The following is a 22,806-nucleotide window of genomic DNA, read 5'->3' as shown; positions in this document are numbered from 1 at the left end:
GGTCATTCTCTTGCCTCAAGTTGTCTATTTTCTTCACAGAGCTTATTAGAATCTGAAATGATTTACTTGTTTATCATCTCTCTCTTGCAGCAGGAAAGCTCCACGAGTTTACTCGTCTTGTTCACTGCTGCATCCTGATTAATGGCATAGTGTCTGACACATGGAGGCACTCTTTACCGAATGAATGAATAAAAGAACATTTACGCTGCACGTGAATGTTCGTGAATGAATGAACGAATGAACACTGGAAATGGTCTCAGCTACAGGACAGAAATGCTATCAACTGGCCCCTGTTCCAGTCACCTCCTGCAAGAAACTTTCTTACATGGTCTTGGCTTTCCCAGCTGACAAAATGAGATCAGCGACCTTTCCACCTCCTTTGGAGGCTATTAGCAGTACTGAAATAAGTACTGGAGATGTGCTCTTTGATTAAAGGGACACAGGTATATAGATCATTATTTTTTTCATTCAAAGATTGACCATCCAGTTGAGGAATTCCTTTTCTTATAGTGCAAAACTTTGCCATTTTAATGGTGGCTAACACCTCCAACAGACACCCAACAGGATCAAAGGGAAGGAAAGAAACTCAAACCATCTCATACAATCAAAAGGTTAAAAGAAAGTTTCTAGACCTGCTCTGTCCAACAAGGCAGTCACTAGCTACCTGTGGCTATTTAAAGTAAAATGAAAAATTCAGTTCCTCAGTTGCACTAGCCACATGTAGCTAGTGGCTTGTGTATTAGACAGAACAGATATAGAACACTCTGTCATCACAGAAAGTTCTATTGGACAGTACCGTTCTAGATCATCTGTGACTGAATAATTCATGTTATTCCTGTTCTCCATTAGCATAGATATTGCTAACTCTAAGTATTGTCAGACGCAGTTTGCTATATTGAAAAGAACAAAATTGTCATAAATCCTGACTTTACTCCTTATTAATTGTGTGACCCTGGCTAAGTAGGATCTCACCAAGCCTCAGTTCTTATCTGTAAAATAATGTTTACATTTAGTCTGTAGGGTTTATGTCCCTAGCACAGAGCAGGAGCTCAACAGACGGTAGAGATTATTAAAAGCATAAAAAAAAAGCAATGGTAGCAAACTCTACCATAACATGTGGGACTGGATAGACAACTATTCAAATAATGTCCTCCATAGCTTAACCACAAACAAAGAAAAAAAATAAGGTTAGGCAAACAAGGATACTAGCGCTTCCCCTAAATCAGCATTAAAAAGGGTTTTCAGGGGGCTGGCCCAGTGGCGTAGTGGTTAAGTTTGCACATTCTGCTTCTGGCGGCCCAGGGTTCGCAGGTTTGGATCCCGGGTGCGGACCTACACACCGCTTACCAAACCACACTGTGGCAGGCATCCCACATAAAGTAGAGGAAGATGGGCATGGATGTTAGCCCAGGGCCAATCTTCCTCAGCAAAAAAGAGGATTGACAACAGGTGTTAGCTCAGGGCTAATCTTCCTAACACACACAAAAAAATTAATTAATTAAAAAAAAGGGTTTTCAATGTACCTAATGCTGCCAGCAGGGCATGCAGAACACTGATAAAGGAAGTAGCTCTCTTATCATAGAATTGGTCCAGAGTGGCCAAGACATCTTGAACCACATCTGCCACCAAAGGAAGCAGGCTAGCATCTGAATTCTGCAGCATGACTTCCAAGACCTTTGGGGTATGGGGGTGCAGAGACAGATGACGCAGATTTAAAGAGATCTCATTCACCAAATAGTCTGAATTTTGATTGATCAGGTGCTGCAGGGAGTCATAGCCACAAGCGTGGCAAATGTCCATCATGGTGCTGGTAGCAGCCTGACTAATGAGCAGGGTTTGGTCTCCAGCCTTCTCCAGTACTGGATAGAGGGCTGACATCAAGAGCAAACGAAAGTCTTTTCCTAGTGCATATGCAAAGTGGCCAATCCCTTCCAACTGGATGCATATTTGCCAGATGTTGCTGTTCATGGAGCAAATAGTGGGACTGGGCTTTGAGACGGCTGGAAAAGATGTAACTTGGCAGGTATGGGCACCAGATGTGATAGCCTGGAGGCCTGACTGCTTCACTGTTAGCTCCTCTCCCATTTCTTCAGCTTCAATACAAGTGACCAAATACCAGTTGTCTTGGCTCGTGTATTCTTCAAGTATAGATGTCACAATCTCTCTCAGTTCCTCGGGGCTTGTTTCAATATGTTTTTCATGAAGATTCTCCACCTCCAGCCCAGCAGCCCCTGCAACCAGTTCATTAAGGATCATGGCAGCTTGCTTCCGGTAAACCACAGATTCGTGGTACAGTTCCATAAAGTGATCCACCAGCAAATAGAGGTTCCCATAAAAACCAAGAAGCTGACAAACCTGCCGCAAAAGCAGGAAAACTCTCTCGTCAGTGAAGAAGCGGAAATACCGCCTCTGGACTTGACTCCATGGCCGTGCAGCTGAAGTCTTTGGAGAAGCACTCAGACGATCAGAGTTCCAACGCCGCTCTTCAACAATTTTGATGTCAGCCACGTCTAATTCCAGAACTTGGATGAGCGCTTTGGAAAGGCGCTGGAGATGGGCCACAGAGTTGAGGACAAAGTTCACTTTTGGGCCCAAGAGTTTCAGATACCCGAGTAACAAGGAGAGAGTAGAGAATTTACCCTGATCGTCTTGGGAGTTCATTAGGCGGGGAAGAGATGTGGCAAGGGAATGTAGGTTTTCTGACAAGATGTCAGCAAAGGCCCTGTTGCCCACCACTACTCTCTGATCTGCAAAATGTCTCAGAACTTTACTGCACTGGGCTTGGACTTTAGGACTCTCATCATTTACCAGACCCACCAAAGCCTTCAGAAGGGGACCAGCCGATTCGACCAGTGACTGACTGCACTTCAAAAGAAGGGCCTCGACAAGTTCTATCAGTTCCAGCCTCACCTTCCAGTGCGGGTGAACTGAAACACACTCAATTATCTTTTTAATAAGGATAGTCAACTTGTCGCCAGTATTTTTTACCCAATTGGCTTCCCTGTGAACCATCAGCTCTGCTACTCTATGCTCCACTGCAGGCTTTGCTTGCACCTTTGAGATTCTTCTGAGCTGTTCGTCAGCCATAATGAAGCTCACTGTCTTGTAAAAGATCTGCAGGGAAGATACGACAATGCTGTGCCCTTGTTTAAAGTCTCCTGTGATAACCCTGGTCAGTGCAGTTGAGATTCCAGGTAAAAAAGAAGCAAACAAATCCCCCAGCTGCTTTTGCTCCAGCTCATCCAAGGATCTCGGATGGTCCTGACAATCACACTGAAAGAGTAGAACCTGTAAACATTTTAAGGCAGCAATTTTAATTTCCTTTGATTTCTCCTGTTCTGCTAGGCCTAACAGTAAAGATACAGCAAATCCTAAACGAGGCAGAATGGAGGGCTCATAAAAAGTCAGAATGATATCCCCATAAGCCGAGTGCATTAATGTGCTCAGGCCCCGGATCACAGCCAATTTCAACTCCTCTGACACAGCTGCGGGTTTCTGGGAGTTGGGCGAATACAGACAAGCAGAGAGTTCCGAAAAGAGTTCCTGAAGAAGTTCTTGTTCCTTCACACACGTTGAAGAGAGGACAAACGTGAGGCATTCCACCACACTCTGGATCAAGCGCTCTCTTTTGGGACCCGGGGTCTTCAGAGTAAATCGCAGAGGGAAGAGGATGTACTGTTGAAGTTCCTGAAGGGCAGAGTCACTCACGGCTTGTAACTGTGCCTGCAGACGCTCTACGTTCTCCACTGTCTGGGTCTTCGTGAGCTGAACACAGACTGGACGCAAGACGCCAAAGGCCTCCTCGGGAGTATCAAAAACTGCCATTGTGCAGTAGCTTTCCTCTCACTGAGGAAACATCCTGCAGGCTGGAGGAGGGAAATTTTTCAGTAAAGAAGCAATACAGTAAAGAAGCTCAAAGCAAACACAAAGTGAACTTGCATTCATTCATTCAACAGACACTTAGTGGGGGCCTATGTGCAGTCACTGCAGAAGGCACTAGGGGAGCAATGGAACTGAAAAGAGATGTTCCTATTCTCAGGGAGCCTCTAGTTAGTGAGGGAAGATGTACAGTTACAACACAGTCTGTTAAGAAATAGGATAGGTCTATGCTTAGGTCCTAAGTGAGTGTGGAAGACCTATACGTCATAACCCTGGGAAAGCCAGGACGGGTTTCACAGGAAGATGCTTGAGCCAAGACTTGAGAGAGGAATGAATAGCAATCTGTGGGCTAGTCTAAGGAGTTTGAATTTTAACCTGTGGTGTAACGGAGAGCTACTGAAGGTTTTGTCTTTTCAGACTTGAGGTATGTAACATACATAGAGCAAAATGTACAGCTCAGGGAATTTTTATGTATGTAGAGACCCACGTAACCACTACCCGAAACAAGATATAGAATATTTCCAGCACCCTGGAAGGCTCCCTCATGACCTTCTGCAATCAATTCCTATTTCCCCTGCCCAGAGGTAATCACTATTCTGACTTGTATCACTACAGATTAGTTTTGCCTGTTCTGGTCATGGAGAGGTTTTAAGCAGGGGGTGATATGATCAACTTGATGCAATGAAAAGATGCCCTGGCAGCGAGTAATAAGAGAAAAGAATCAGAGCTGGGTGAGACTGAAAGCAAAACAAATGAAAGGGAGTGGCCAGAGAAATGGGAAAACCAGGAGCGGATATCATCACAGAAACCAAGGAGAAGAGAGATTCAAGCAAGATGGAGAGATGGACGGCATGCAGGCAGGCAGTGAAAGGAGACAGGTTTGTAAGTAAGCGAAGGAGCTGAGCAACTTAATACAAAAGTCTCTTTTCTCTGTGAGAAGAAATTCAAAGTCATGAGCTGACAGTGAACAAGGAGGGAGGTAAACAGAGGGCTTGAGGAGAGAAATAAAAGTCTCAAATATTCCCTTTGGGGAAGCAGAGCATGCTGGGAAGACACAAAAGTGTGGCCCAAGGGTACTGGGGACTGAGCTGAAGCTGGAGACCATAAATGTGGACAACTGTAAAATGCAGGCACTGGACGAAGCTTACAGATTGATAAATTGGACTACATTAAAATTAAGAACTTCTGTTCATCAAGACACCATTAAGAGAGTGAAAAGACAACGCAGAAAGTGAGAAAGATATTTGCTATATATCTGACAAAACATTCATATTTATAATATAAAAGATTTTTTTATAAATCATTGAGAAAAAAACAACCCAACAGAAACATGGAAAAGGACTTGAACAGACATACCACAAAAGAGGATATCTGAATAGCCACTATACATATGAAAAGACATTCAACATCATTAGTCAGGAAAATGCAATTTAAAACCACATTAAAATACCATTACACACCCAGCAGAAGGGCTAAACTGAAAAAAAGGAAAAAAAAAGAAAATACTAGGTGTTGGCAAGGATATGAAGCAACTAGAACTCTCATTCAGTGCTAGTAGGAGTGTAAATTGGAAAACACTTTGACAGGACCTATTATTCTAAAGGGGAACGTACGTGTGTTCTGTGATCTAGTAATTCCACTCTGATATACACTCAACAGAAATGCATACATAAATTTACCAAAAGATGTGTTCTGGAATGCACTATCCACAATTGCCCCCAAACAGAAACTTCCCAAATGCCCATCTATAATAGAACGGATAAGTTGTGGTATGTTCTCTTAATGGAATACTACACAGGTGAAGATTTACCATAATCACAAATTTTCAAAGGAATGGCTCAGTAATATATAAACCAGCTTCTGTAAGGAAGACAGTATAACAAACTGCTACTTTGACATGACTATAAAAGGCAATCATATACCTTTAGGGGATGGCCATGAAATCACACTTGTGTGACAATGTGACAATATGTCAATTACAAAGGAACTGTTTAGAGATTTAGAGCCTTAGGAATACTAGATTCTATTCCTATAAAATGCAACCCTGATTACTTAAAGTGGTGCTGCAAAGTTTGATGTTTATGTAAGTGACGGCAACAGGGCATTCTGGCCCAGAAAGTGATCCTGGGATGAGGCCTTCAGAACAAGCTGACTCTCTGGGAGAACAGCGAAAACAACCCAGAGTTCAGCTGTGGCAGGCAGGGACTGAATAAACATAAGCCTGAATAATCAGTCCTTGACGGCTCATGGCCATCTACACATTTCCTCGATCAGTGCACTGCTACTGTGGTGGTGGAAAGCAGTCACGGGAGAGGTGAGGGAAGAGACCTGCAGTCGTAGTGCATGAGTGAACCCATTTCCCCTGGCAGCCTCTTGCCCTCCTCCTCATCTCCTCCTGCCTTGTCACAGCGATGGGCTATGTAAGATCCCTGGTCCATGGCGTACAGGTGGTGAAGATGAATGGGACTATCTGTACAGGACAGGTGCTACACTTTACAGACACTTGAAGAATAAGATGGTAGGCTACAAGGCACTTCTTACATCATACAATCAAGAAGTGAAAAAGGGAGAAAGAAAAGAAGTGCAAAAGGAATTTGGAAGAATGAACACCAACAGCGAAGTGTTCATGGTGGGGGGAGGACTGGGGTTGGGGTTGGGGGTCTACACACTTGGGGCTGTGCGGGAAGGCTGCTCAAGGTGCAAACACCTGTCACTAGCAAAAGGCAGAAGGAAGAAAAGTCACAGCACCTAATCAAGGCAGAGGCAAGAGACAGAGATGTTGTCACAGCAAGCGAGCCATGCCTCTCCCAGGGGTGACACTCTGGCTTGGGGCCTTTGCACTTGCTCCTCCACCATAAATCCTCACGGCTCGCTCAGCCCTTTCAGGGCTTTGCTCAAATGCAAATGCTGAGTGAGGCCTTTTCTCACCAGCCCTACTTAAAACTGCAACCCATGCTCACTCCTCCCTGCCCTGGCACTCCCTATCTCCTCTCCCTGCCTTTGAAATTTTCCTCCGTGGAGGATGATGCACTTAGCATCATCCATCAAACCAGATTATCTACCTATTTATCTGTTTACTGTCTCTCTCCCCTCTCTAGAATATAGGCTCTATGAAGGCAGTGACATTTGACAGGTTTGTTAATCGCCTCTGGCACAGAGCAGGTACTCAATAAATGCTTGTTGAATCAAGTCATAGTCCAAGGTCTGGTTCTCTCACTGGTAGAGCTTTAATATCAGCCATGTCTGAACTGGATTCCGGGTAAAAACTGCCATACTCTCTTCTCTTGGGGTGAGTTATTCCTAAAGGTAGTTGATCTCATCCATCATGGGAGGATCTTGCAAGATTCATTCTCAGGGGGCAATCATAGCTGTAGATTTTTGCTGTTCTCCAGCCCTCTTTTAGGCTGTTTCCAGGACAGGGACAGAATGAGTATGAGAACATGAATCTGACTATCTAGGTTCTAGTCCTGGCTCTTGTAGTACCCGCCTGTGTGATTTCCACGAATTTCAATTTCTTCAATATAAAATAACTTGGTGGATAAGATGATCTCCAAAACGTCTAACTTTGAATAACCAGCATATGGATAGGAAGACTGACTGGGTTTAGATCCTGGAGACAGGAGTTCAGACGTAAGAACTGCCAAAACAAGTTTTTGAATAGAAGGAAGAGAATTGGGGCCGGCCCCATGGCATAGCAGTTAAGCGTGCGTGCTCCGCTACTGGCGGCCCGGGTTCGGATCCCGGGCGCACACTGATGCACTGCTTGTCAGGCCATGCTGTGGCGGCGTCCCACATAAAGTGGAGGAAGATGGGCATGGATGTTAGCCCAGGGCCAGCCTTCCTCAGCAAAAAGAGGAGGATTGGCATGGATGTTAGCTCAGGGCTGATCTTCCTCACAAAAAAAAAAAAAAAAAGGAAGAGAATTAATACTTGTTGAAAAAAATCCATCACATGCCAGGCCATGTGCTATGTATTTTATGTACATAAATTCCTCATCCACAAGCTGAGTAACACAAGGCTCAGAGAGGTTAAGTGATGCCCACGGTCACACAGCAAGCAGTGTCACACCTGGAATTCACCTCAAGCCTGAGTGACTCCAAAAGCCGCATGCACTCTTTCCACCATACCAGAGGCTCCCAACCTCTGTTTATCAGAATCAAGGGGGAGCAACGTAAGTACAGATTCCTGGGCCCTACACCAGCTCTACTGAATCAGAATCTATATTGGAGCGGGGTGGGGTGGGCTGGCAGGTATGCTTGGGAATCTGTTTTAAAAGTTTGCGAGATCAGTCTGACGACCAGCCAGGTGTGGAAATCCTGAACTGCATACCCTCTACACACACTCTGTCCTCTGAAGAATAAGAGTCAGGCGATCAAAGAGGAAACTGTTAACAATCTGGCAGTGTTCAGAGTACGCCAGAGCACCACTGCCTTGGGTTAAGACGACTGGTTCATTTGCGTCTCTCCAACTGAATGATATACTTTTTAGTGTTGCAGCTTTAATGTGGTTTTCCCAGCATCTGGTACAGTGTCTGCCAAGCAGTTCCCACTCACTGTTTGTTTAATAAATGAGTAAAAGAAGCTGGATAAACATTAAACCTCCAGCATACCCTGAAGTTTTGCAGCTTCCTACTCATCCTTTCTTCTAGGAGAAATGTTTCCTGGGCATATATCACGTGCTGCACACTGTGCTAAGCTCTCGAAGAGGGAAGGGAAATACAAAGTTACCTGGGGGTTCTAGCCCTGTAAGAGGGAGTGTACTACAGAAAGCTGCATCCACAAAAGAGAAGGTGGTGGAGGGGAATCCAGGAGACGACCATAAACCCTTCCAGAAATTACTCTGTCCTCTATAGAACACTGTGAAACAGCGCCTTGTATTACACTAACACTATGTGCCTGTCCCCTCTACTAGGCCAGAAGTTCTTTGGTAGGCAGTATATTCCAGAAAAGTGGTTCTTAACTTAGAAAAAGGGTGTACCTCAGAATACACACGCTAACCCTGCCTCCCCCACATTTATGCTCCAGCACTGAAAATTGGGATAAGCTCTCCAGGTGACTGATGTGTGTATATATATATTCCATTTATTTATAAATAAATATTTATATAAATAAAAATTCTGTATATATGTATACACACACATACATACACATAAATAAACAGGGAACTTCTGCTTCTGGGAAGATGGAGTAGATGTATATTTTCCTATTCCTTCTGTTAAGTATAACAAAAAACCCTTGACATTATATATAAAACAAACATGAAGACTGAAAGGTGGAGAGAAGAAAAGACTGGCTAGGGACCTCAGGAAATGAGGAACGACACAGTAGTGAGTTCCCTGGGTTTTCTTTTTGCCTCACAGATCCCAAACTTGGAGCTGAAGACACTGGCAACCTGGAAGCACCAATGGGTACAGATGCAAAAAACCCCAACAAAAGCCTGCTCTCTCCAGCCAAAGGACCAGGAAAGGGTAGCCTAGTGGGACAAAAAAATCTAGACAATAACTGCTCCACTCCAGCAAACTACAGAGAAAACTGTGGCCCCATCCCCACCCATGCCAGCAAAGGCTGACTGAGGAGCCTAGATTTCCACTCTCACGAGGCCATAATGAGGCACCACAACACCCACTCAGGGGTGGCATCAGAGAAGGCCAAGTAACAAATTCATGGAAACAGACAGTAGAATGGTGGTTGCCAGGGTCTGGGAGGTGGGGGAAATGGGAAGATGTTGGCCAAAGAGTACAAACTTGCAGTTATAAGATGAGTAAATTCTGGGGATCTAATGTACAGCATGGTGACTATAGGTAACAATACTGGATTATATACTTGAAAGTCGCTAAGAGAGTAGATCGCAAATGCTCTTACCACACACACACACACACACACACACACACACACACACACACACAGTAATTATGTGAGGTGATGGAGGTGTTAACTAACCTTATTGTGGTAATCATTTCTCAATATAGACGTGATATAGACGTATCAAATCATTATGTTGTACATCTTAAACTTTCATAATGTTATATGTCAACTATATCTCAATAAAGCTGGAGGAAAACAAAAGAGAAGGCCAAAGAGAAGCAGGGACTTCCATTCCAACCAGAGTTGGTAATTAGCCACGTGGCAGAGATCACATGGAAGCCTGAACATCTACCCTCACTTGGCAGTAAGGAAGTAACCCTCTCCCTCCCCACTGGGGTGGTGTGAGCAGGCCTAGTAGAGAGTCGGGGCTTTCACTACTGCCCTGTGCTAATGATAATGAGGCTACCCCCAGTGCAGCGTCAGTGAATACCAAGTGGGGAGCCAGAACTCCCTTCCACCTGGCAATAATGAGGAGCCCTCTCTCTTGAGTGCCAAAGGAGGCTGAGTGAGGAATCTGGACTTCTTCCTGCACTTTGCAATAATGAGGTGGGGCCCCCCTTCTCCTGCCAGAGTGGTGTCAGAGAAAGCCAGCTAAAACAGAAGACTAAGTAAGATCCAGAGTCTCAGACCGTAAGACAAAAATGTCCAATCGAAAATCACGCATCGTACCAAGAACCAGGAAGATCTCAAACTGAATGAAAAAAGACAATCGATCAATACTTGTCAACACTGAGAGGACAGAGATGTTAGAATTACCTGACAAAGTTACTAGAGCAGCCACGAGTAAAATGCTTCAATGAGCAATTATGAACTTGCTTAAAACAAATGAAAGAGTAGAAAGCCTCAGCAAAGACACAGAAGATATAAAGAAGAAACAAATGGAAATTTTAGAACTGAAAAATTAGGTAACAAATAAAAAGCTCAGTAGATGGGCTCAACAGTAGAATGGAGGGACAGAGGAAAGAATCTGCAAGCTGGAAGATAGAATAATAGAAACCATCCAATCCAAAAAACAGAGAGAAAATAGACTGAAAAGAGCGTCAGGGACCTGTGGGACTATAACAAAAGATCTACGAGTCCCAGAGGAGAGGAGAAAAAGCCCTTTTTCCCAGGGCTGAAAAAGTACTCAAAGAATTAACGGTTGAAAACTCCCCAAATTTGGCAAGAGACATAAATCTATATATTCAAGAAGCTGAGTGAACTGCAGAGAGGATTACCCAAAAAAATTTACATCAATTATAATTACATCATAATTAAATTTCTGAAAACTAATAACAAAAAATCTTGAAAGCAGCCAGAGAAAAATGATACCTTGCCTATAGGGGAAAAACAATTTGAATGACAGTGAACTTCTCATCAGAAACCATGTAGGCCAGAAGGAAGTGGTACAAAAATTTTCAGGTGTTGGGGGGCGGGGGGAAAAACCTATCAACACAGAATTCTATACCCAGCAAAAATGTCCATCAGGAATGAAGTGGAAATCAAGACATTCTCAGATGAAGGACAACTAACAGAATTTGTCACCGGCAGACCTACGCTAAAAGAATGCTAAAGGAAATTCTCTAAACAGAAAGAAAACGTTAAAAAAAGGAATCTTAGAACACTGAGGAGGCAGAAAGGACAAGGTAAGCAAAAATATGTGTAAATACAATAGGCTTTCCTTATTCTTTTGAGTTTTCTAAATTGTGTTTGATAGTAGAAGCAAAAATTATAACGTTGACTGATGTGGTTTTAAAATTACATAGAGGAAACATTTAAGACAATTATATTACAAATGGGGGAAGATAAAGAGATATAAAGGGAAATAAGGTTGCTATACTTCACTAGAACTGGTAAAGACAAGTTACCTATACATAATGTAATACCTAGAAGAACCACTAAAATGGCGATACGAAGAGATACACTCAGAAACACTATAGATAAACCAAACAGAACTCTAAAAAATGTTCAATTAACCCATAGGAAGTCTGCAAAAAGAAAAGAGAGAAACAAAAAACAGAACAAATAGAAAACAAAAAATAAAATGGCAGACTTCAGCGCTAACATCAATAATTATAGTACATGTAAAAAGGTCTAATTAGACCAACGAAAAGACAGTACTTGTCAGAGTTGATTAAAAAATATGACCTTCCTATATGCTGTCTACAAGAAACTCACTTCAAACATAACAACATAAGCAGGTTGAAAGTAAAAGGATGGAAAAAAAGATATTACCATGCAAACATTAATTAAAGGAAAGCAAGAGTGGCTATATTAATATCAGATAAAGTAGACTTCAGAGCAAAGAAAATTACCAGAGACAGACAGGGACATTGTATAATGATTAAAGGGTAAATCTGTCAAGAAGACACAGCAATCCTAAATGTGTATGCACAAAATGACAGAGCCACAAAACATATGAAGCAAAAACAGATAAAACTGAAAGGAGAAGTACAAGTGGTTACAAGCATAGGTGGTGACTTCAACACTCCTCTCTCAACAACTGATAGAACAACTAGACAGAAAATCAACAAAGATAACAAAAGAACTCAACACCACCAACCAACAGGATCGAATTGACATTTACAGCATACTTCGACCCACAACAGCAGAATACAAGTGCCCACAGAAGAATGCCAAGATAGACCATATCCTGGGCCATAAAACAAGCTTCAACAAATTTTAAACAACTGAAATCATACAGAGTGTGTTCCCCAACCACAATGGAATCAAACTAGAAATCACTAACAGAGAGATAACAGGAAAATCAACAAACACCTGGAAACTAAGCAACATCTTTCTAAATAATCCATGGATGAAAGAGGAAATCTCAAAGGAAATTTAAAAAAATACATGGAAATGAATGAAAATGAAAATACAACATATCAAAATTTGTGGGACACAGCTACAGCCATGCTGAGAGGGAAATTTATAGTACTAAATACATATATTAGGGCCGGCCCCGTGGCTTAGTGGTTAAGTGTGTGCACTCTGCCACTGGCGGCCCGGGTTCAGATCCCGGGCGCGCAACGACGCACCGCTTCTCCGGCCATGCTGAGGCCACGTCCCACATACAGCAACTAGAAGGATGTGCAGCTATGACATACAACAATCTACTGGGGCTTTGGGGGGAAAAAATAAATTTAAAAAATAAAATAAAATAAAATAAATACATATATTAGAAAAGGGGAAAGCTCTCAAACCAATAATCTAAACTCTCACCTTAAGAACCTAGAAAAAGACAACCAAAATAAATCCAAAGTAAGCAGACAGAAGAAATAATAAAGATCAGAATAGAAGTCAATGAAATTGAAAACAGAAAACAATAGAGAAAATCAATGAAACAAAGAACTGGTTCTTTGTAAAGATCAATAAAATTGAGAAATTTCTAGCAAGACTCATGAGACAGAGAGAGAGAGAGAAATTACTAATATCAGTAATGAAATGAGATAGCACTACAGACTGTAGATATCAAAGAATAATACAGAAATACCACAAATAACTTTACATACTTTTTACAAACTTTTACACCATACAAAGAAAAAAAGAGAAGAAAAGAAATCTCCAGGCCCCGATGGTTTCACTGGGGACTTCTACCAACCATTTAAAGACAATTGACACCAATTCTACACAATCTTCTAGAAAAAGAAGAGGAGGAAACACTTTCCAATCCATTTTATTTATTTATTTATTTTTTTGTGAGGAAGATCAGCCCTGAGCTAACATCCATGCCAATCCTGGCCCTGAGCTAATATCCGTGCCCATCTTCCTCCACTTTATGTGGGACACCACCACGGCATGGCCTGACAAGTGGTGCGTCGGTGCGCGCCCGGGATCCGAACCCGGGCCACCAGCAGCAGAGTGTGCACACTTAACCGCTATGCCATGGGGCCGGCCTCCCCAATCCACTTTATGAAACTAGTATTATGCGGATACCAAAATCTGACAAAGATGGTTAAGTTCACACCCTCCGCTTCGGTGGTCCAGGGTTCACGGGTTCAGATCCCGGGTGTGGACCTACCCACCGCTCATCAAGCCATGCTGTGGCAGGGCCCCACATACAAAATAGAGGAAGACTGGCAACAGATGGTAGCTCAGGGACAACCTTCCTCACCAAAACAAAACAAACAAAACCAATACAAAAATTAAAAAAAAACAGCTGCAGACCAATTTCCCTCATGAATATAGATGCAAAAATGCTAAACAAAATATTAGGGAATATAATTCAGCAGCATGTGAAAAGAATTATACACCATGACAAAGCAGGGTTTATTCCAGGGCTGTAAGGCTGGCTCAAAATTTGGAAATCAATCACTGTAACTAATATTAACAGGCTGAAGAAGAAATCACATGACTAAACCATCCTCATCTTTCAGGCCTGTAAATGTTGAAGAGTCCTAGGACTCAGGCACCAGGTCCTTCTTCTTTCTACATCTATTCCTCCATAGGACCCCTACATTTATATCCTAGCCCAGATCTCTCCCTTGAACACCAGACCCATAAACCCAATTGCCTGAGACATTGGACATGCATTTCCAACTGGACACGCACAAGTCTAAATTCCTGCTCTTACTCCCCAAACCAGCTCTTTCCGCAATTCAGAAAATGCAAACTCCATTCTTATGGTTGCTTTAGGCTAAAACTCTCGGGGCCATATAAACTCTTATCTTTTACACCTCATATCTAATTTGTCAGCAAATCCTGTGACCTCTTCCTCTAAAATATCCCCAGAATCTGACCCTTGCTGACCACCTCCACCCTGGTCTGAGTCATTCTTTCACCTGGGCTATTAACAACAGCTGCTGAACTGGCCTTCCTGCTTCCATCCTTGCGCTTGTACCCTCTATTTTCTACTTAGCCACAATGCTCCTCCTTTGCTCAAAACCGTACAATAGACTCTCATCTCATTCAGAGTAATATCCAAAGTCTTTACTATTGCCTACAAGTCCTCAAGTGATGTGCTCCCTGGCTACTTTCTGAGCTCATTTCTAGCTTTCTGGTCTATATCACTTCAGCCTTACTATCCTCCTTGCTGTTCCTAAAAATGCCAACAATGGTGTAACCTCAGGACTTTGCACTTGGTTTTTCCTCTGCCTGGATCAATATTCCACCACACAGCATATGGCTTGTTCTCTCATTTCTTTCAGGGCTCTGATCAAATGTCACCGCATCAGCGAGGCTTCTCTGAGCAGCATATATAGTAGACTCCTATCCGCCCACACAGGCATCTTCACCCCCTGCACCCTCCTTGACTTTTATTCAAGGTACTCATCACTTTTTGACTCATTTCATACTTGCACGTTTGTTTACCCAGCTTCCCCTGCAGAAGACAAGCTTCCAAGAACATGGATTCTCTCTGTTTGTTTGCCTAGAAGAGAGCTTCAGACATAGGTGCTCAAAAATTATTTGATGAATGAATGAATGAACCACTGGTTGGGAGTAAAGAATTTGGGATCAGATAACCTTGATTTGACTCCAGGCTCTGTCATTTCCTAACAATGTCCAAGTGACATTGGACAGATTACCTACCCATGTTTTATGTTTCCTCATCTATCAATTAGTGATAATAATCCCCATTCCATAAGACTGTTTGTAAAGGTTTAATAAAAGAATGTATGTAATGTGCTTAATCCACAGTGAGTTGGTATAAAGGCACTCAGTATATAACAGTGTTACTTAATACATAAAAATGGTCTAGATTTGGACTCAAAGGCCTAGGTTATAATTACGACTAGATATTGTGTGATTTTGGGCTATTCATCTCTTTTATATCAACTCACTCAATCAGCTACGAATCAGGTGCTGGGGTAAAAAAGAGATAAGATGCAGTCCTTTCTCTCTAATCTCAGTTATGTGATCTTGGGTAGGTCACCCAACCTCTCTCTGCCTCAGTTTCCTCATTTGCCAAATAGGAATTCTGTAACATAATACCTATTCATAGCTTTGCCATGAGGACTAAATGAGTTACTACGTGAAAACACAGTGTTTTTCTAGCAACTGTTCACCATGTTAGGTATGATTACGATGATTCTTGTCTGGAGGAGGAGTAAAAGCATCTAAGCAAAGAACTACAATACAGTTGAGTAGAGCAAAAACCGGCATCAGCTAGAAGAACGTCTCCTAACTGTTGTCTGCCCACAACTGGGAAGTTCCACGACAATCAGGAAACTTTAAAATTCCATTATGTCTTCAATAACCTAACTCCCTACCTCCACCCCCTTAAGCAGTTAGAAGGTCAAAATTTCTCTGCTGATTTGATACCTGGAATTTAAAACTTTTTAAAAATAGGAAAAAGGTTCAGAGTCTTAAATAGTGTTCCTTAAAGAAGGTCAGTGGATCCACTGACTTCTCTGTCCCCGCTCCTCAGAAAGTTAACATATTACTTAAATTTCAGAAACAGTCAACTGGACCCCCAGAGGGCAAGCGCAGCATGTAAGTCCCTGCATGAGCAACCGATTAAGAGCGGAGAGCACAAAGGTGTGTTTCATGGCGGTGCTGTCACAGACTAAACGTCAGAACTGGACATTAAAGGGAGGTCTTGGAGGCCGAATGGGAGGCCACCAGGTGAGAGGTGGGCGTCACCTTTGGAGAAAGAACAGCAAGAGCCAAGGCGTGGAGGCGTGAAAACGGCACGTGGGTGGCTTGGCAGAACCAAAAAGAAGCTTGTGGGGGGCGCGGCCAGAGAGCAGGACGTGTATGGAGGAAGAGTGCGGCCTGGAGCCAGCCAGGTGAGGAAAGAAGCCCCCTTCCCAAACCCAAGTCGTAATCTCTCCGCCTCAGCGTCCCCTCAGGATCCCCCTCTAAGGGCTCGCGGTTGCTGGGTTCCCTGTTGCTCCCGCCACCCTTCCCTTACCTCGTCTTCCAGCCTTTCCCTCACTCTCCCGCCTCCTCCTCCTCGCCGGAAGTGACGCGCTAACTAGCGCGCCGTACCGCGCCAGAAAGGTTCTGCGGGAGCGGGAGAAAGGGTTCCGCGGAGGGTCACTGCGCCGGCGTGCGGGCGCGAGCGGAGAAAGCGCCTTCCGGAGCCCGCTCAAGTGCGCTCCTTTCCCCGTCTGCGGCTTTCGAACTGCCCTGAGCGAGGTTCAGAGAGGCCGCCGCCACTGGAGGGGCGTTTTTTCCACAGCTCTGACACCTCCTGGTGTCCAGCTCCTCCGGCCCTTGCCCTTTGACCCCGCTGTGGCGGCGGGGTGAGAGGTCGGTGGCCATCTTGTGGCGGCGGCACGGGCCGCTGTTACTGCGGAGACCCATCCCCTCCCCCTCTTTGCCCCCCTGGCTGGCTGTCTGTCAGTAAAGAGTCCCCAAGGCCGTCAAGTGAGGCCCAGGCCTCGTGCGTCGCTCTTGCCGTCGCACTGGGCGGCCCAGGCCGCTCCCTGCTGGGCTTGACCGCTGCCACCATGTCCTCCTTCTCCGAGTCGGCGCTGGAGAAGAAGCTCTCGGAGCTGAGTAACTCTCAGCAGAGCGTGCAGACCCTGTCCCTGTGGCTCATCCACCACCGCAAGCACGCGGGACCCATCGTCTCCGTGTGGCACCGCGAGCTCCGCAAAGGTAATCACCCCCTCCCCTCCCCCTTGGAACCTCCCCCGGCGTGTCTTCTCCCCCACCCACTCCCGAGGCCCCTCTAGCTTCTTAACTGAGCCTTGCTTTGCAGGCCCGGGCATCCGATTGCGTTTCTGAGGTTGGAAACAGTATTATCCCCATGTCTCGGAGCACGAAATTGAGGCCCGGGAAGGTTTAAGGTACTGGTCCGAGGTTCCACCGACCAGGGCTCAGGTACCCGGATGCTCCAGCCCTTTTCCCTTCAGGCTCCTCCTGACACTTGGGACCATTATTATCTGGGCGGCGTTCAGCGCCTTGTTGAGGGCGCTGGCCTCAGCCTGTCGTGTGCCAGGCGCTTTGCTGGGCATTTGGCGTAAGAGCCGGCGGACTCGGGAGTAAGACTGCCTAGATTGGGTCCTGCGCAGCCACTTACTTGCTGAGTGATGTCGGCGTTTCTTCATGTCTGTCTCGTTCCTGATCTGTAAAACGAGGGCAGGGTAGCTGCCACCTACAGAGCCTTTATTCTGTGCCAGCCCCTATGCTAAGACCTTGACGTGTATCCTCGCACTCCCTCTTCAGAACGGCCCTGTGAAGTGGGTAGGTGCAGTTACTCCCATTGTAGAGAGGTTGAGGGGCCACACCACCTAGACCTTGCCCGTCAGGCTCCTCTTCTAATGCAACTTGCACTGATTCTAGACCTTGCTCAGGATCTGACAGGGGGACATTCACGGAGCTCAGCCTGTCGTGTGCCAGGCCCTGGACTGGGTGCTTGGTAGCACGTTGGCTCTAGAGGCCAACTGCCTGGAAGTTAAGCCTGCCTTTGCCAGTTACTGACCCCAGCAGCTTAATCTCTGTCCTCGGTTTCCTTATCTGGAAAATGGAGATATGATAACTGACATTTACTGTGCTTTTATTATGTGCGAGGTGCAGTACTGATGTCTTTACACACATTGTCATTTTCTGAATTCTGGAGAGTCCGGTGAAGTAGGAACTTTGCAGATGAGGAAAAACTGAGGCTCAAACAACTCGTTGTTGTGAGGAGTAGACAGGATAATCGAAATGAACATCTAGCGTGGTGTCAGGCACAGTGTGGGCATTCGATATGTACTGGTGAGGTGGGCTCCTGATTACTCAGTGTGAGACATGGGCTTTGCCCCCAAGTTGCTTACAGTCTGGTGGGGGAGGATGGGCACCTGCACAGCTATCTGATGCCCCCTGAGTTCCCTTCAGAAAGCTGAGGAAGTGAAGCTTAGAGCTGTTTTGGACAGCCTATGTGGTAGGCCCTTTATAGCATGGGAAGTAACTTTGCATGTGTTCTCTACTGTCTGTGAGGTGGCGATTCCACCCTCTCCTACAGATGAGGAAACTGAAGCGGCTAAGTGGTATTTTCAAGGCCTTAGAACTGGTGAGGCTCAGACTACGTCAGGCTGGCAGACACCAAAATCCAGGATTCTTTCAGGAGACTCGGTTATCGCCCTCTAGCAGAGACACCCCCCCATATCATGTGCATTACTGAGATAGGGGTCCTCTCAGCCCTCTGGGCAGTTGGGGGATAGAGCCTGGGGCTCCCCAAGCCTTCTTCCTATACTACACTGTGCCATTCAAATATTATTTCCAACATCTGAGATGTGAAAAAATGAATTGCTTCTACAGGATACTATCTGGTAGGATCTCAGAGACAGGTCAGAGTCCATCTCAAATGTCACTTCTTTTGTGAAGTCTTCTTGATTCCCCACCTCACCCTATTTGAGTTATTGAAAATAACAATTTAGAGAGTGCATTTGTTTATGAAGCTCCTTTAACCCTAATCTCATATGTTGGAATCTTATGTTGTAAGTAGGCTGGCGTTATTATCCCCCATTTTATAGATGAGAAGATAAAGATACGGCGAGATTAAGTGCTTTGTTCATGGGCATACAGCTGGGACATAAGCCCAGAGCTCTCCGACGCCAAAACATGTGCTTTGAAGTATGTACCCAGTGCTTCAGTGCACTTAATAGGTGAAGGTGGTTCTCTGACTCCAGCCAAATCGGTAGTGCTTTCATTGGTTGGAATTAATCACTGCCTCCCACCCCATCCCACACCAACTTAGTGTTTATTTCATTCTTACTAGTTATGTCTTTTTCACTAGATTGTGTTTTGGGGGAGAAACTAGGCCTTCTTGTTTCTCTGTAATGCCCACAGCATTTGGCATGGTGCCTGTAACTCAGTTAAAAAATAGGTTAGGAGTTAAATTGTGTTCTTTGGCATCATTTTTATGGTTGAATAAAGGATCCAAACAACACTGTCTAATACAACTTTCTATGATGATAGAAATGTTTTGTATCTGCACTATCCAACAAGGTAGCCACTTGCCGCATGTGGCTATTGAACACTTGAAATGTGTGACTAAGGAACTAAAGTTTTAAATAAATGCAATAAAAAATTCAATTCCCCAGTTTTGCTAGCCACAATTCAAGTGTTCAGTAGCCACCTGTGGCTAGCGGCTACCATATTGACAGTCAGAGCTGGAGGATGCTCTTTCAAGCATCAGGATATAGCTTCCTAATACCCAGGCTTCCTTCACGAATTGAAAATGCCCTCCACACTGAAGCGGAAAAAGATTTTGTGCCCTAACATTCAAATTGACTAGCCGCCTAGGTTCTAGCCCACCCTGAGTCTTTAAAAAGGGACATTTCTATCTACGGTCAAGTCATTTTCTCTAGATGTTCACAGACTGTCTCTTGAGTTGCCTTCAAAATATTTATAAGACTTACGAAAATTACTTTTTGTTGCTTAAATACTACTTCTATTCTTGATGTGTTATTTTCTTTCCATTTTCTAGGAATATTTCTTAATTTATCCCTTTGGGCTTTGGTCTACATAGAACTTCTAGCCTTCTTTATTGAGTAGTTTGGTGTAAAATGCTCTTAGATGAACGTTTTTTAGTAGTGTTTTTGTATCTTGGCCTGAATGCTGGTAGATAGGCCTTTTTTTCAAAATTACTTTCTCTAGATGTCAAAACCAGCCAAACAAGTGAAAATTTTGGTCAGCCAGTTAGAACTTTGCTCAATAACTATTTCAACCAATTTGGAATGGGCCTTGGTAGAGGGTGAAAGGATCTATTTTGTCATATGGGAAAGACATCTGAACAAGTGAGTTGTCACCCAGGGCTGAGGTGGAGGTTGTGTGTGTTGTGTGTACTGTGACTGTGTGTTCAAGTGCTCTAAGGCTTTCGCCTATCACTTTTACACACATGGTGCTTATGTTGACTCTTCAGGATGCTGGATGTGGAGGGATAAAGTTTTATCTTGAACAAATCCCCATTGCTGAGTTTGAGGATGGTGAAAATTAATTGGCATTGTAGATAGTGAAAACTTTGGCTCTCTAGCCTCTTAGCTATAGAATTTGTAACACTGAAAAATGTATCAGGTTTTGAAGGTCCAAACTGACATTTTACAAAATGGATTCTGGTTTTTTTTAAACATAAAGTGTGTGGAATGTGTAAAGCTTCACTTAGTCAAATTTGCTTTGTTGAAGTTCTGTTTTACTTTTGAATCAGTTGACTTTCACGGCATTATAGACTTGGTAGTTTTACTTGCTGCAACATCCCAGAAAAGGTTTGCTTTAAAAAAAAAAAAAGCCTTTTGCCATAATCATACCTTTGTAGCAACAGTGGGATATTGTAACTATTGACACTTTTATTCTGCTTTTGAATAGTAATTAGAACAGTTAAAGATAGCTCCAGGTTTTCAATATTCTCATCAGTTGGCCAACTAAACTGGATTATTACCAGAAGGTTAATATAATGCAGGATATCCATATTTAATTTTATGAACATTTTAAGTCATCAATTTAAACTATAACATGCTTTAAAAATTTTGTTTTTAACTTGGATTATTCTCCTGTAGCTGCATTTGAAAAGGTCAGATCTTATGCCTGCTGTGTCAGAATTTGTACATGCTGTGTGCATTTCAAAAGAAACAGAAATGGTTTCCGAGAGAAGTAGAGTAAGGACTGGTTATTCAGGTGTGTAAAGGTTGACATAGGGCTTGCTTGAGTTTTTCAGGTACTTTAGTACTGGAGAAAACTTTAGCGTTTTGAACTGATTGTGTTCTTATTTATTTCTTTTAAAAGAAAACTGGGATGAAAACGGTGGTGATGTAACTTTACGGTTGAGAAGTTATGGGCATAGAAGCCAGGAAATTCAGTAATGTTCCCCCAAGTAACTGTAACTCAGACGTATTACATGAGATTTTTATGGTTTAATATATGATACCATATAGAATAATAGGAAATACTACATTTAGTTTGTGTAGGAGAGAAGAATTATGGTTTTTGTGGGAGCCATAAATTTGCATATCCAGATTTCAGATGTGTATAAATTTTCAATACTAATGCAGCATTAATGTATATTTGTATTTGAGATAAATATCCATTGGAGCGTGTAGAGATTCCTCTGGATTGTAGAGTTGATATCATTGACTGATTATGGTTATTGGAATATTCAAAGAGAAATTCTCAGTCTAAGAGCGTAAATTACAAGAATCTGTTTTAAAATTGAAACCTAACTTAGTCTTTCATTCTGCAGTATCTGATAATTAACAGTGAGTTAGAAATGTTCCTCTTTACAGTAGAATAAACGAAAACCTTGGTTTTAACATGTTTTATGGAGAATATTCACTGCTTATCCTGTAGGAATTTTTTTTTTGATTATCTTCATTTTTACTGTCAATTAATTACCCTGGTTCAAATAACACAGAAATGAAGATGGCCAATTCTTGTTTTTGTTTTTTTTCAAAATTGTATTCTCACACCTGTTTTCTTAGAGACGTCCAGGAGTTCCTTAAGTTGTTTTTTCAAACATATAGGAGCCTTGACCTCAAGACAAGTCTTGTCTTAATATTCTTCAGAAGTAGCTGAGGGCAAAAGAATTGTGAATTGAGAATTTCCCCGGTGTAAGTTAAATTATCTTCTTTTCTTTTTTCCAGCCAAATCAAATAGAAAGCTTACTTTTCTGTATTTAGCAAATGATGTCATCCAAAACAGTAAAAGGAAAGGACCTGAATTTACTAGAGAATTTGAATCTGTCCTTGTGGATGCTTTCTCTCACGTTGCCAGGTATGTTGTCTGTTCTTCTTGTTTTGTTTTGTTTTTAAATGCATTACCTTTTCCTCCTTTTTGTTCTTCCCTTTTCTGTGATAGCCTGTGTAGATTGACAACTTTGTACTTTACAAAGGTGTGCTTTGCAGAGTGTTGCAGAGGCCAAATTATGGTGTTATGGTTTTATGTTTTGTTGGGCTCTTAAGAACTATCTAGACCTGTAAACATTTTGATGCATTGAAGAGATTCAGTCTAGCACTTGAAGCACATCTTTTCCCCTAGATGTATTCATTTATTGAATTCATTTCTTGAATATGTATTTTCCTTGGTTTGGCTGAGTTGTCTCGTTAGCTTATGGTCAAAAAACAAATCTGAATAGTGCAAGTAACAACCTTAATAGCAAGAAATTAGTTGTTTATGCCTTCGTTTTTACTTCTTTGCTTCTGAATGTCTAGATGTCTAGTTT

At 43.1% G+C, this 22,806-nt stretch overlaps 2 protein-coding genes across 3 annotated transcripts in view; one reads left to right on the top strand and one right to left on the bottom strand.

Annotated features, from left to right (window-relative positions):
* The window catches only part of TTI1 (TELO2 interacting protein 1), a 41,443-nt gene extending 24,743 nt beyond the window's left edge, over window positions 1-16,700 (bottom strand). Inside the window, exons 1-2 of the mRNA XM_058562714.1 lie at window positions 16,576-16,700; window positions 1,524-3,866 (exon numbers count right to left, since the gene is read on the bottom strand). Of these exons, the coding sequence (XP_058418697.1) occupies window positions 1,524-3,825 (2,302 nt within the window). The 5' untranslated portion in view covers window positions 3,826-3,866; window positions 16,576-16,700. The remainder of the gene's footprint in view (window positions 1-1,523; window positions 3,867-16,575) is intronic.
* A 34-nt stretch (window positions 16,701-16,734) lies between these two features.
* Window positions 16,735-22,806, top strand: part of RPRD1B (regulation of nuclear pre-mRNA domain containing 1B) — a 49,557-nt gene continuing 43,485 nt past the window's right edge. Inside the window, exons 1-2 of one of the 2 annotated variants that reach the window (XM_058562717.1) lie at window positions 16,735-17,267; window positions 22,229-22,358. In XM_058562717.1, coding sequence (XP_058418700.1) covers window positions 17,117-17,267; window positions 22,229-22,358 — 281 coding nt within the window. In that variant the 5' untranslated portion in view covers window positions 16,735-17,116. The remainder of the gene's footprint in view (window positions 17,268-22,228; window positions 22,359-22,806) is intronic. The other variant, XM_058562715.1, reaches the window with a different exon arrangement.

This window comes from Diceros bicornis, chromosome 19 (assembly GCF_020826845.1).
Source record: "Diceros bicornis minor isolate mBicDic1 chromosome 19, mDicBic1.mat.cur, whole genome shotgun sequence".
Lineage (NCBI taxonomy): Eukaryota > Metazoa > Chordata > Mammalia > Perissodactyla > Rhinocerotidae > Diceros > Diceros bicornis.
The sequence above is the reverse complement of the archived record's forward strand: the minus strand, read 5'-3'. Positions and strand labels throughout refer to the sequence as shown.